Source organism: Saccostrea cucullata, unplaced genomic scaffold (assembly GCF_032062105.1).
Source record: "Saccostrea cucullata isolate Sc308-1 unplaced genomic scaffold, CSIRO_AGI_Scuc_v1 ctg4191, whole genome shotgun sequence".
Classification (NCBI taxonomy): Eukaryota; Metazoa; Mollusca; class Bivalvia; order Ostreida; family Ostreidae; genus Saccostrea; species Saccostrea cuccullata.
The window spans coordinates 12,549-27,555 of NW_026931617.1; the positions used below are offsets into that span (position 1 = coordinate 12,549).

At 31.7% G+C, this 15,007-nt stretch overlaps 2 protein-coding genes across 3 annotated transcripts; one reads left to right on the forward strand and one right to left on the reverse strand.

Annotated features, from left to right (window-relative positions):
• Positions 1-436: 436 nt before the first annotated feature.
• On the reverse strand, positions 437-9,934 carry LOC134233134 (uncharacterized). Its single transcript, XM_062715125.1, has 11 exons — positions 9,780-9,934; positions 9,462-9,678; positions 7,906-8,013; positions 6,759-6,959; positions 4,799-4,870; positions 4,020-4,082; positions 2,807-2,884; positions 2,138-2,376; positions 1,809-2,018; positions 1,469-1,640; positions 437-1,255 (listed from the first exon to the last, which is right to left on the reverse strand). Exons 1-11 carry the CDS (start codon positions 9,825-9,827, stop codon positions 759-761), a joined length of 1,905 nt encoding a protein of 634 aa, XP_062571109.1. The 5' UTR covers positions 9,828-9,934; the 3' UTR covers positions 437-758.
• On the forward strand, positions 9,585-13,091 carry LOC134233135 (uncharacterized). 2 transcript variants are annotated; one of them, XR_009984920.1, is made up of 4 exons: positions 9,585-9,683; positions 10,475-10,536; positions 10,936-11,088; positions 11,534-13,091. XR_009984920.1 is itself a non-coding variant. In XM_062715126.1 (4 exons), the coding sequence occupies exons 1-4, from the start codon at positions 10,258-10,260 to the stop codon at positions 11,830-11,832; spliced, it is 594 nt and encodes a 197-aa protein (XP_062571110.1). In that variant the 5' UTR covers positions 10,244-10,257; the 3' UTR covers positions 11,833-13,091. The 2 variants fall into 2 exon arrangements, 1 of the variants encoding a protein (XP_062571110.1); XM_062715126.1 differs by lacking the exon at positions 9,585-9,683 and adding an exon at positions 10,244-10,337.
• The last annotated feature ends 1,916 nt before the right edge of the window (positions 13,092-15,007 follow it).

Sequence of the window (15,007 nt, forward strand, 5' to 3'; positions counted from 1 at the left end):
ACTTTAACATGTTTACTCACAAAAAATTGAGGCACCTTACTAGGAATTTCTGCAAGATACCAGGGGTAGTTTTTCTTATAAAATCCTTTTGGGAAGAAGAATAATTTTTCTATTTCAAATGTTTAAGTGTTTGGATTTTAAAAGACGTTTAAAAACTGGTTTAGAAATCAGAATGTAATTAAAATTTTGAATATTATTCATACATTACGAAGATTTACAAAACAGATATCGAGGAACGAGACGTTAAATAAATTCTCTTGAGTATTGGAATATATTGTGCAAAATTTAATACAATAATTCAAACCCTTGTGGGGATGTATGCGTTCTAAAATAATTTATAGAAGAATTAAAGAAGAATTTCAAAAAAATTGATTTATTCTATTATGTTTTTAAAGCATGAGAGAAAAGCAAAATCTTGAAACGCAAAAATTATCATTTAGAAAGACATGTGAGATAAAAAAAAAAAGTTTTGTTTGATCTTCTTTAATTAGTTCAGTAGTTTATAAAGCGGGACGTTAAAAACATACAATCAATAAATCAATCAATGATGAATAAATACAATTATGCTGCCTTCTCTCACTAAACACCATATTCTTCTTCGAATTTTGCCCAATCGGGAAATTTGTTCATGTAATAAGCAGCCCCTATTGCAAATGTTGATCCAGTATTCATTGGAATCACTACCATAACGCGCTGTTCCGTAAACCAGTCATTCTCAGCCTCGTTTTGAACTATCTTCATTTGAGAGTGTCTTCCTGTCATAAAAACACAAGAAACCTCTTTTTGATTAAATGTATCACTTGTTTTGTTTTTTCTATTACTTCCTGGTAACATTCCCTTAGTTTGGACCACGTTATACTTAATGTACACTTGCCTTCTTTTATGCTTAGTGTCATTTTTTTGCATTTCTTCGCGTCTTCCATAATTTCTTCATAACTGGCATCGAAATGTTTTTTACTGAAATCACAGAGTTTTGTTGATAGTTCAAATTCAAATTGTTGATTGTCTGAGAAATCGTCAATACTGTTTTCATACATTCTGGCTTTGTGTTTTTCAAATTCGTAAAGCAATGAGATATACTCTCTGTGGCAATTTTTTTTCCATTGCTCAACAGCGGTTGGTGTGAAAATATCTTCGAAGATCGACAAAAAATTTTCCTCTGGTGATAGGGTCCACTTTTCTCTGAATGGTCTACTCAAAATTGTATCCGGTTTTCTTAAGTCATCAACTTGTAGGAACAATAAGTTGCAATAAGCTAAGAAAAAAAAACATGGAAATACACAAAAAATTCACAATGAAATCCATCTTTTAATATTTCATTTTTAATATGCTTCTAAAGACCAATACAAAATTACTTTTTAAAAATTCTTTATATTTGTATACATTTTCAAACTACAAAATCATTTTGAGTTGGGCTTTTAATTTATTGATCTGCGAATCTATACTTAACACACAAGCACAATCTTACTTGAGCCGACATGTAGAAGTGCATATGTTGTATTTTGCCTGAATGACAAAAAGTCAACGTTGAAATTTAAACATAGCATCTTTGCCTTGACTCCATGAATAAATGGGGAGATTGCTACTCGTCTGAATTTCAAATGTAGTTTCTCTTTATTTATTGTTTCACCAGGAGCTATCTAGAATTGAGGAGCAGAATGGTCATATTAACCAATAGTTATTAAAAAAATAAACAGATATATTCGATATTTAAGTGGACTCTAAATTGCGAGTAATTACAAAGAAAAAAAGAAAATTAAAGAAAGAAAAGTTGAAATATTCGTAAAGGAAACTTGCGTTCAGATTACCTCGGCCTTAAGTATTGCATCTTTAAAGACCTTCATATTTTCTTTCCAGTGAACAGGGACAGTGAACACATAATGTATGTCAAGCTCAGATTTTCCTTTCGATTCACTGGGCTTAACCTTATCTATTTCTCCACGAATTCTCCCAAGTAAATGGACAATAAGTTTCTGGTAAATCTCTATTGTTTTAAATTTATGTTTTCCAACTGTAATCTGAAAAATGATAAAATGTATTATTAACTTTTCATATCAGTTTAATTTAGTAATGTATATATGAGTTTCTGCCTTGCTATGTTTGCCATGCAAAAAATAAAATACAATAATAAACCCACCGTTCCCTCAGTTATTTTTAGCTCATCAATAAGTACACAATTCTTCAGACTATGATCTTCTAAAATATACATCTCTCGTGCAAGTTTTCCAAAGTGCTTCAATTCTCCGTCTTTTGTCAATAGAACAGAGATTTTTTCTACTTTTCCCACTGCTTCTATCTTCTCTGATTTTGGATTGAAGTAAGCCATGCCACAATATTTGTCTCCAATATCGATTGAAGAAACCCAAAAGTGGTTCCCTATCATAGTAAATAGTGATTATCATACTACTTGTTAAAACAATTCTAAAAAAGTGTTTGACAATTATCAAGTAGAGAAAAAAACATTAGCATGTATTCAGATCTATCTCTTACTATATATGGACATACTAAAATTAACTTCGTTTGAGCTAGGAATATGAAAGACAACATTGTCGAGTATGTTTCTACCCCTGAAGTGTAATTTTATAATCAAGTGCACTCAAAACAAAATTTGTGTAATGATCAAGCAAGAGAAGACAGAGCATTAATTTTAAACTTGCATTATGGTTATAATATGTGTCCTTGGCAATTAAAGACTGGCATTTAATGTACATGTAACCCTTAAGACCCTCTGGTGACTAATTCAATTTTTTTTACTTTTTTGATCATCCTTCACAATAAATGTTTGTTACATTTATTATATATTTACCTGACTCTACAGGCTTCTTCGCTGAATCCTTATCTGTAGATCGCATATAAAGCAAAGAATAATCTTCATGCTTTGCATCTACATCAAATAAATAAAAAAAATTTAATTAAGAACAATTATTGTCATGTTGGTATTCAAATAGATATCAAAAGAAAGAGAAAAAAATGGGGCTATGATATTACATGTAAATAGAATTTCCTAATAAATATATCAAAAATCCTGTCTTAGTTCATGTCATATAATCTAAAAAAAAAATCTTATACAGAATATATTTGGATTTCTTTCAAAACGTGAATTGTATTTGTATTTCTTCATAAAAATATATGACAATAAATTGAATAGAGGTAATAAAAAAAATGAGGTCTTTTAAAAATAATGGAGGAATGAATGTAAAATAGCACGATTTTGTTTAACCCCTTTTCCCGCAGTCAAGCATTTTAACGCATATAACCTTTCCTATTTCTAACGCAAAATCACGCATATACCATTTCCCCGCAATCACGCATTTTCACGCACTTTAAAAAGTTCATTTAATCGTTAATTTAATGCCAATTTCCTTATATTTTATGCTTGCAAAAATCCCATGAAAGAAGACGAGTTATTTTTGTATTAAGATATAGCGTCGTAATATTATTTACACTAAACTTTAGAGAAACGTGTACCATGCTAGAAGGTGCTTGCGGGGAAATGATTTTTTTTTATATGACGTGAACATTAATTGTATGTTGCATAATAGTCAAGTAAGCTGTAAAGAGTTAAGCCCTTGCATTTAAGATCACATTAAAGACCCCCTGTACTCCGATGCAAAACAATTTGTTGGGGAGAATACATATTAAAATTATTTTACTGATTTTGAAACATACGGTGAAGGGCTTATTTACCAAAAAAAATCTTCAGGGAAAACAGATCACTGATTAAGAAAACTCTGATTCAAGATTTGTTCACTCTAACTGGAAAAATACATGCAAATAGTTTTTAATTACCAGTTCTTGGTCGTAAAATAGAAGGTTTAAATAAACCACGGCAATACAATGCAGATTGCAGCTGATTTTATTTTATATCAAATAGTGGATCAAACTACCCAAAAAGTACCCCTGAATTGTAGTGGAGTTCCTTAAATGAAATTTTTGGGTTGAATTCTGAAGTCGGATGTAGTTATTTTCTAATTATATCATTTTTGAATATATCTGTTTCTATAGATTTTTAAACTTACCCTTTTCTGTCTTTTGTGAGGAGGATTCCGCTCTTTCTTCTTTTATATTGGATTTATCTTTACCTTATTTGAGATATAAAAGGTGAACTATATATACATTGTACTTGTTTGTAAAGTAAAGCAATATTTTTCATGTTCTCTTTATGACAAGTACCCCTAAAAATGACTGAAAATATGTAGTCGCAGTATGTAAATACCACTCCATGTTCCACAGGCTGCACCACATTTGATAACAAGGAAACATGTTTAATGAGTGTTTAATGTCATGTGCTTTTGATTGATTGATAAGCGAGTGCTAATTTATCATTTTGAAAAGTTTGAAAATCTTGTGACAAAGACTTTTCCGACATAGGTTCTACCTTAATCATAAAAACAGTCATATAAAGAAACATGCTTATGTATTCTACCTTAGACATTCAGGATATATTTGTTAGCACGGATACAGCTAGACTTAAATACTATCATAGGTTTTTCTGAGTGGTAATGTATTTATATCTCTAAAAATCTTTAAACTGTACTGAATAGATTTATAATGTAATGATATCCATTATTGTAGTCCCAAAACACCGATGCATTATAGATATGTAGGAGTAGACAATATATCGCTACTAGAATTTGGTTGAGAAAATATAATACCTGATACTCTAGGATCAGCAGATTTTTTTTTCTTCGAAGAATGAATTATCTATTTAAAAATTTAAATTATGTCATAACTGGAATGAATATAATTAAGATATCACTGTTATATTAAATGTTTGTAAAATCCCTTCTTTATTTACCCGAATCTTCAAGTTTCACTGTACCCTTAGCTGCCGATAGTGTAATTAAAGGAACATCTTCGTGATTTGTATCTTCATCAAATAAATAAAAAAAAAATTGATTTAATAAAGAAAAAAAAATATTTTCATATTGGTATTTAAAATGAAAAACAAATATTGATAGAGAGAGAAAAAGGATGAGGATTAGATTTCAAAAACTATTTCACATAAAATGTATAAAAAAAACAAGAGGCCCATGGGCCACATCGCTCACCTGAGTAACTTGGGTGAAGCAGATCTTTAGCAAATTTCCCCTCTTGCTACTCCTATCGTGCCCTCCCTACCCCCTCCCCTTACATGATTTTTATACTTTAGAATCTACACTACCCAAGAATGCTTCCATATAACGTTCAGCTTTCCTGGCCCAGTGGTTCTTGAGAAGAAGATTTTTAAAGATTCGTTCTATACATTTCAATGTAAAACTTGGATTCCCTATTGTGGCCCCATCCTACCTCCGGGGGTCATGATTTTATCAATTTAATATCTAGACTACCCAAGGATGCTTCCACATAAGTTTCAGCTTTCCTGACCCAGTGGTTCTTGAGAAGAAGATTTTTAAAGATTTGTTCTATATATTTCTATGTAAAACTTGGATTCCCTATTGTAGCCCCGCCTTACCCCCGAGGGTCATGGTTTTTACAATTTAATATCTACACTACCCAAGGATGCTTCCATATAAGCTTCAGCTTTCCTGGCCCAGTGGTTCTTGAGAAGAAGTTTTTTAAAGATTTGTTCTATACATTACTAAGTAAAACTTGAATCCCCTATTGTGGCCCCGCCCTACCCCCGGGGGTCATGATTTTTACAATTTAATATCTACACTACCCAAGGATGCTTCCACATAAGTTTCAGCTTTCCTGGCTCAGTGGTTCTTGAGAAGAAGATTTTTAAAGATTTGTTCTATATATTTCTATGTAAAACTTGGATTCCCTATTGTAGCCCCGCCTTACCCCCGAGGGTCATGGTTTTTACAATTTAATATCTACACTACCCAAGGATGCTTCCATATAAGCTTCAGCTTTCCTGGCCCAGTGGTTCTTGAGAAGAAGATTTTTAAAGATTTTTTCTATACATTACTAAGTAAAACTTGAATCCCCTATTGTGGCCCCGCCCTACCCCCGGGGGTCACGATTTTTACAATTTAATATCTAGACTACCCAAAGATGCTTCCACATAAGTTTCAGCTTTCCTGGCTCAGTGGTTCTTGAGAAGAAGATTTTTAAAGATTTTTTCTATATATTCCTATGTAAAAATTGGATTCCCTATTGTGGCCCCGCCCTACCCCCGGGGGTCATGATTTTAAAATTTCAATATCTGGACTACCCAAGGATGCTTCCACATAAGTTTCAGCTTTCCTGGCCCAGTGGTTCTTGAGAAGAAGATTTTTAAAGATTTTTTCTATATATTTCTATGTAAAAATTGGATTCCCTATTGTGGCCCCGCCCTACCCCCGGGGGTCATGATTTTAACAATTTAATATCTACACTACCCAAGGATGCTTCCACGTAAGTTTCAGCTTTCTTGGCCCAGTGGTTCTTGAGAAGAAGATTTTTTAATGACCCCACCCTATTTTTGTATTTTCTTGATTATCTCCCCTTGGAAGGGGACTTGGCCCCTCATTTTAAGAATTTAAACTCCCCCTTACCCAAGGATGCTTTGTACCAAGTTTGGTTAAATTTGGTCCATTGGTTCTTGAGAAGAAGTCGAAAATGTGAAAAGTTTACAGACGGACGGACGGACAGACGGACGACGGACAAAATGTGATCAGAAAAGCTCACTTGAGCCTTCGGCTCAGGTGAGCTAAAAACAATCTTATTTAGTTTTTTCAAAATTTCTGATACCAAAATAGGAAATTTGAATTTCTTTTGAAATGTAAATTGTATTCTACTTAAAAATAGATGATACATAATTTAATCATTACTATCTAATGGAGTCTTCCTCCTTGATTGTAGCCTCAGCCTTCTTTTCATGTAAATAGTAATAACTGCAATTAAGATGACAAGAATCCCATTCAGACACAAGGATACAACACTGACTATACTCCAAGGTGTATTAATGCATTCATCGGCCTGCCCTTCACTAGAGGTTGTATTTCGTTTCACTACAGCATAACATTCTTGATCTAAAACAAAATATACTTGTATTTAAAAACATAGCTACTTAGGAAAAGTACAAAGAATGAATATAAGGATATATATGGATATAACGACAGTATACATGCTCAAATGTCAATTAAACAATACAAAACATAAGAGGTGGAATCATGTGCCATGAAGGAGTGAGCATCCCCTGCAGACCGATCACATCCGCCGTGTGCTCCTTGTAATGATCGGAAAATAACGGAAAATTCGTCGACATTTCGATGTTTAAATAATGACCTAACAATTGCTGTAGTATGAAAAAGTCAGTCAGCATATTCAATTAATAATTGAGTGTATTTGTTGCTAAGGCCATTGTATCCACTTCAGAACTCACGAAATTATGACTTTAAACGAGGCTGCTGATATTCCTGTTTCATCAACCTTTTTGTCAATAATTTACCTCGTTTAAGAAATTTTTCATTCGAAAAGCATGCTCTTGCGTATCAAATCAAATGATATAAAGCTTAGTAATTGTTTAGTTACTATACGATACTTAACGTGTGCCCCTATTTGCATGAGTAACACATCAGAATTGAACAAATTGTGTTATTCGTGCAGTTTATGATTCTGAACAAAACAGTTTCCCTGTATATGACGTGGAAGCATATCAATATTTATTAGCACAAGTATTGCTGTGTTACATATGAGAAAAGCTACAGTGCAAAAGGAAGAGAATGACTATAATAATAGCAATTTTATTTTTCAATTATAAATATAAAACTTGTCATAAAATTACACTTTTCCATATCTTTTGTTTGCGCTTTTACCAAGTAACAACATGCATACTTTCCGAAAAATGTAAATATGATAAATGTAGTTAAGATGGTGTATACTTTTAGGTCTTCGCCCTTGAGATTCGTGTCAGATGCAATAATTAACTGAGAAAAAAAGAAGACGTCTGTGTGTTTTGTTTTAAAAAAAACTTACACTTGTAGGCCGTTGTAGAGGAGTAGGAAAAAGGACACGATTTACAATTCCTTCCTTGAGCATCTTGGATAATATTCCCACCAATATTATACTCCATACATCTTTGACCTACGTTTTATAAATCAAGTTTAATATTTACTTGCTAATTAATATTAAAATGTTCCTTAACGCTCATAGTTTTCTAAACGAAATTTCACCAATAATTTGAGTGCACACAATTTCATCATACCTTTCAGGGGGGAATTTGAAAGAAATGGCATATTAACTAAAAAATGTATAAAAGATTTCAGTGAGTATTTCTCTTATAAACCTTTGAAAAGTTTTGAACCAAACTGAAAATAATTTTCCCTTATACCCCACAAGAGATACTAATGCTTGAATGTACATGTGTTTGCAAGTTTAAAATATGCTGTTGTATATTGTTTTCTAAACGTCAAGATTTATCAAGATTACTTTAAAAAGTTGAAAATGCATGGCATAAAAGTGGGAACCCTATACTATATGAGGATGCTGGAAAACTAGTATTGACTTCTTTCAGAACATTCATATATACATGTATACTTCAATTAAATGTTTTGATTAAAATAATTATATCATACATATTACTAGTATATAACAAAAATATAACATGTTTCAACTATTCTGGCCAAAATTACGCATTCAATTATTTTCATTACGAAATACAGTTGTGGGAAGTATAAATTATTTTTCAAATAGTTAATTCTCATATATAGTTGATATAAAACAATATTTTCTTTTATTTCGAATCTTTTGTATTCGAAATTAAATAGATTTAAAGTCCCATTTAATGAATGAAGCCAGACAGAAATGTTACATGGATGAACTCAGCTCTTTATTCTGCTGAAAAAAACCTGAACTGCACAGCAACTTAATCAATAGATAACAGAAAATTCATGTTAACACATGTCAAAAATATTTTATTACACTAAAATTGCTTTTTTCCTTTTTAGCTGCTGCAAATAAACAACCAGAAGAATAAAACAAATGATATGCAAATTCTTGTGGAGTCAAACTGTCCATTTACTCTAACACAAAAAGTGCTATTAATACCGGTAGTTAACGATAGTTTAATTCAAATTACCAGTAGTCAATTAAAGTTTTCACTTGAGTATACCAAAGCATATTTACTATAAATTTCAGATTTATATATTTTATCTTTTTAATTCCTACAAGTTATTGATATGAAAAAGGACTATTTCTTGTACATTCTTCATTGGTATGTAAATTACGAAGCATCAAGTCTCCAAATCTTAAGAAATATTGTAGAGTGAAGTTTCATATTACATCAAGTTATAACTCTAGTTAATTGTAGTAAATTTTTGTTACGGTAAGAAAAATGATTAATTTAAGATTATATTTTTTTTATTAATTCAAACCCTTCTCAAACCCCCAAAAAGATTATTTCAATTTATTTAGACAAAGATGATTTGTTTGTTTGTTTGTAAGTTATTTAACGTCCCTCTCGAGAATTTTTCACTCATATGGGACGCCAGAAGAAAAAGGTAATAATACAATAACTGAAATAAAATTCACACCTAATATGGAAACATCCGGGGCACAAACCTCTAATGTTGCGTTTGCAAATTCATTTAATGTACAGTGGTAAACAAAACTTTGGCATTTATGTTTATATCGTCCGCAGTTGAATGCACCGTCTCTCTGAGTCCATTCCACCTCTGATTTGGGGCATGATTTGACATAAGATATTGTTGTATAAGACTCCGAGCAGGAAGATGCCTCTATTATCGCAATCTATGGTAAGAAAATAAGTCTGTTATTATAGTTAATCAAATTTTAGTAAGAATATGGCTCCTTTAAGATTTATATAATTCATTAGAGTAATTTACACATACCTTATAGAGAACTAGTAAGTATGATACGATTATTATGTTCAGCATCATTCACACTGTGCCTCCTCTACAAGAATTTCAGATTACCATGAAACAAATATCAAACATCGAAATCAAAGCATATGTGTACCCCTTACATTTATTTATTGTAGTTTCGTTTTAAATTTTGGGGGTTATTTGAAGGATTTTAAAGATATTAGGCTGTGCTTTTAAAACTCTGACTCAATTTGATTACCCCTTACCGTGTTTATTACAAATGCCATCCTAAACATAATTGTTGGAAATTACATGTTTAATGAGAGTGAAATGATCTGTTTTCCTGTTTTCGAATATTATCTCTTAAATGATGATTTATTTTAATGATCGAGAGGAAGAACCACTTTATACGTACGTGATCTATATAAGATCATGCAATGTTTAATTTAACATTACTGAATATTTTGCGTCTTTCTGCATTATTTGAACGTTTGTAACAACATTAATGTATCGAGAAATTATCTTCATATACTTTCTCTGTGGATGGTATTTGTCGACTGCGCAGTCCAATTGCAGATCTAAAAAGTTGTTTTAATTTTTTTATTTTAAATATTTATTTTTACAAAATATATGTGTGTGCGTGTGTTAAAAATATGTCTTGGTTGTTTTAAATTTATCGATTATAATTTTTTTTTTTTTTTTTTTTTTTTTACATTTTTTAGAGGAGACGGCATTGTTTGCTGCTCTGGTTACATATGGAACACAAAAGCAAAGGAATGTCAAGGTAAACGATTCTATAAGGAAAATAAGTTGGTATTGCAGCGGAAATTTCAGTCACCCCAGTACCTTTTGCACCTATTTATATAATTTACTTTGTCATTGGATTATCCGTTATTTCCAGAACATATACGTACATAAAACAAGGAGCACACGGCGGGTGTGAACGGTCGGCAGGAGATGCTTACTCCTCCTTTGCACCTGATCCCACCTCTGAAGTAATTGTAGAAGTCCGTGTTTGTTCTGCTCCTCATTTGTATTGTTTAATGGATTTTTGAGCTTGAATACTGTTTGTTACTTCAAAATTCCATTTATTTCATGGATTTTTGAGCCTGAAAAATGTCCGTTATCTCCATGTAATTCATTCTACAAAATGAAACCGTGATATTCTTGGCATTTTCTCCAGGTTGTGGTCCAGGGTTTTTTGGTATCAACTGCTCGGAGAAATGTCCTTACCCTCACTATGGGGATAGGTGTAGATATCGCTGTCACTGTCCACAAGAAATCTGTAATAACACCAATGGGTGCTGGAAAGGATCATCAACACTACATGGAGAAGGTAACCATCATAGTATCTGTAAAGCTAACTTGGTCTTGATATGTTCCTGTTATTGTAATGTTTACTTTCATATGAATATGCGAAAAAAATGAGCCTAAAAAATAATAGTGCAATATCAATATTGGCACATTTATTCAAACAGGAAGTTTGAATTTCACATAAAAGAATCATTAATAATACCGTATAAGTGGAAATTATAGCGAGACGCAAATTGAGCGATTTGTCTTTAAAATGTGGTATTTTCTTTTTAGCGATAAGTAATTTAAGCGATTTTAAAATGCTCACCAATGAAGCTATTGCAAATTAAAGAGTTTATTTTTAGCGATATCTAATTTTAGCGATCTCAGAACCTTCGCTAATAATGCCAAAATTAAATCCTCGCTACAAATTCTATTTACACGGTATATATGTAAAATTGTTACATTAACTTTTTTCTTGATTTCAGTATTGAAATATTCTGTGAAAACTACCATAACCTTAAGAGAAAAACAAACACAAGAGCTTACTGTTTTTAACAAGGATGTTGCAACAGTAACATACATGTACATGGAACGATTCAACAAAAGTGCATTTGCCAAAACAAAAAGAGAAGAGTGTCTTCACGGCGAGCTCTTGATTGCAACATGTACCCTTTGCTGTATTGTGGTTATTTATATAATGATCAGGGTGATTATCACTGCATACCAGAAAGCAAAGAATACAAAGAAAAAAAAAAAGCATCAATTTGACACAAGATTGTTTTGAGAAGCATAATGAATTGGAAGAATTGAAATTAGTTAACTTTACTAACCCAGAAAAAGAAACCCCTTATTATGATGGTCCTGCTGATGCAAAGATTACTTATGATACAACACTACATAAATATGTTGTAGAGATGACCACAATTTCAATTCCAAAAGGATGCTTTAAAGAGCCAAGTCCAACGCGATCTGAAAATCTACAATCTGTAAATGTACATGGATCGAGGGAGGACGCTTCCTTCGGAATCGGTTACATTCAACCCAAAAATCTAGTTACTCAGGAGCCTTTCACTTTTTTAAGTGAACCACAGAATACACAAGACGTAAAAGAACATAATGTGGATTTCCCTCAGAAAAGCTCATATCTGACTGTTGTTCGAGATAAATAACAAATGATCGGCTGTAATCTTTGTATCTTTCTATCTATTGCTATATATAGTTCTCAATTTGAAATGTTTAAAATCTCCTTAGAATTCCTCACTTAAAAATTCATTTTACATTGCATTAGTTTTAAATTCGTTAGGCACTATCTGTTCTGAAGTGACTTTTTAAAAATTAACGTATACTTATCAGAACATCTATTTTTATACCCCCCGCTTGAAAAGCGGGAGGGTATATAGCAATCGGTATGTCCGTCCGTCTAGCTGTCCGTCCATCCGTCTGTTACGCTTTGGGGTACCCATCTCTTATCCGCAACTCCTCTCATACCACTGAATGAAATTTGATGAAACGTTCACAGAATCTTTATTGCATAAATCCATTGAGCACCTCCTATTCTACTTTTTTTTATCGGACACATATTTTTGGGTTTCCCACAGCAAAATATGGACACTGCCATTATATTCATATGGGAGGCGTGGGGTATCATTTAGTGAGCTCATTGCTCACAGTACTTCTAGTTATTTAAAGTTTGTTTTCTTATTCTAAATAAACTATACCTAGATCCTTCACTGCAATGTCTTTAAATGAAAAAAAAAAATTCAAAATTAAAATAAAAAATTAGAAACCTTTTTATTAATGATTCCCTTCAAATGTAGTATAAAAGTAATCTGCAACGGTTTGAGAACGTTTATTGTGAAACCATTAAACCTATATTTGTTAACAGAGTGGAATAGCTTAGCTAATTTATGTTTTTTTTAACTCCATTCTAACAAAAAGAAATGAATAAAATCAACTTGAGATGCGTTGTAATAGTAAAGAATCGCTCTAGCAGCTGCAGTTTATAATTTTGGCTGTTTTGTTGAAATGAGATGAAAAAAGACATATTCAGTAAAGAAGATGATTAAATGCGAGGAAGTGTGAGCAAAGAGACTCCCATGAAACGAGAGAGATAAAGAGTCTCTAATGCCGTAAACTTTTACACACAGTTAATGCTTTAAATATGAGAATATCAGTCAAAAACGTAACTTACATGTATATGCATATTGTTACTGTGCTAAAATTAAAAAAAAAATAAATCTAAGCTGAACAATTGAAGAAAAAGCATTATTCCCTGAACATAACGAAAGCACTGTAGTAAAAGAATTTATTTGTTAATAACTATGATTACTGTAGTAGCCTATAAAATGTTTAGATAAAAATCATTTTTAAAAAGCACAATTGATATTTTGTTAGTATATCTTTTTCTACATATTATAAAACGTCAGCTGGCAGCAATTTGCATATCCATTTAATTATTTATATTTATATTGATATCAGTGACGGAAATAAGTATTCATTGAATTCAACAGTGGTGCAGTTGCCAAAACAAAGAGAGAAGAGTGTCAGCAAGCTCTTGATTATTACATGAACCCTTTGCTCATTGTGTTCATTGTGGCTATTTACATAATGATTAAGGTGATATTCAGTACATACAAGAAAGCAAAGCATACAAAGAAAAAAGACATAAATTCAGCACATGATTGTTATCAAAAGTATAATGCACTGTAAGAATTGAAATTGATTAATTTAATTAACCCAGAGAGTTTCAAGTTTATTTTATTCACCCAAACCAAGATTGGTACATGGGGTTCAAATAACATATAAACATTATATGTACAAACTTGTCACAGGTACATAATTTCTATATCACAAAAAGATGACATATATGAATAAAATAGGAAAGAGGTCGATAAAATGGGAGGGAATTATATAAAGGAGAAGAGTCAGCATCGTATTTAAAAAAAAAATAAACATACATAACTGTTTAAACATTTTCTCGATTTTAGTTGACTTTAGCTCCATGAATGTTATAACATTTGATCTGTATGAATAATAATTGCCCAGGATTTTTTTTTCTTATATTGGCTTAAATTTTACATTCTAATAAATAAAGAAATTCATAAGCAGTTTGAGTACTGTTACAAAGTTTACATAAACATGATAAAAAAAACCTTATTATGATGGCTCTGCTGATGCAAAGATTACTTATGATAAAACACTACACAAATGAAACATATGGAGATAACGAACAGTGCTCAAGATCAAAAGTCCATAAAACAATACAAAATAGGAGCAGAACAAACACGGACCTCCGAAACATCAGAGGTGGGATCAGGTGCCATGAAGGACTCTTCCTTTGGAATCGATTATATTCAACCAAAAAATCTAGTAAACAGGAGTCTTTCACTTTTGCAATTGAACCACAGAATACACAAGAAGTAAAAGAATATACATGTACTGTGGGTTTCTCTCAGGAAGACTGTTGCTCGAGATAAATTGCAAAATTATTAGCTTTTATCTTTATATCTTTGTATCTTTTGCTTGCTAAAAATACATATATTATATAGTTTTCAATTTGAGATGTTTAAAATCTCCGCAGAATTCGATCCTTCCTTAATAGTACAATTTACATTGCATTTTAAATCGTTTTAAATTCATTGGGCGCGAACTTGAAAACTTTTTTAAGTAGTATATTCTTATCAAAACATTTATTTTTATTCTTTGTTTCATGATTCTAAATGCAGTATAATTATCTAGATTAAGGGACTCCGGTCCTCAGCCAGGAAGGACAACTCTTTTTTTGTAATTTAATTCAAAATGTCTCAAAATGAAGCTTGAAAATTAAATCTTTTCATGCAAGAATTTTCATCATATACCTCTCAATATGCATCAAAGTTCTTTGAAGTTCTCAGAAAGGTCTACCAAAAAGTCAAGAATTTTTACTCCGTAAAAGCATTTTAAAATGACATATATCAAGA

Excerpts from the sequence above, each read along its gene's own strand:
- LOC134233134 (XM_062715125.1), bottom strand. The coding sequence starts at position 9,827 with ATGATGCTGAACATAATAATCGTATCATACTTACTAGTTCTCTATAAG. Across the intron at positions 8,014-9,461 it reads CCCGGATGTTTCCATATTAG|GTCAAAGATGTATGGAGTAT; the intron begins GTGTGAATTTTA and ends TATAAAACGTAG. Across the intron at positions 2,019-2,137 it reads TAAAAATAACTGAGGGAACG|ATTACAGTTGGAAAACATAA; the intron begins GTGGGTTTATTA and ends ATCATTTTTCAG.
- LOC134233135 (XM_062715126.1), top strand. The coding sequence starts at position 10,258 with ATGTATCGAGAAATTATCTTCATATACTTTCTCTGTGGATGGTATTTG. Across the intron at positions 10,537-10,935 it reads AAAAGCAAAGGAATGTCAAG|GTTGTGGTCCAGGGTTTTTT; the intron begins GTAAACGATTCT and ends CATTTTCTCCAG. Across the intron at positions 11,089-11,533 it reads ATCAACACTACATGGAGAAG|TATTGAAATATTCTGTGAAA; the intron begins GTAACCATCATA and ends TCTTGATTTCAG.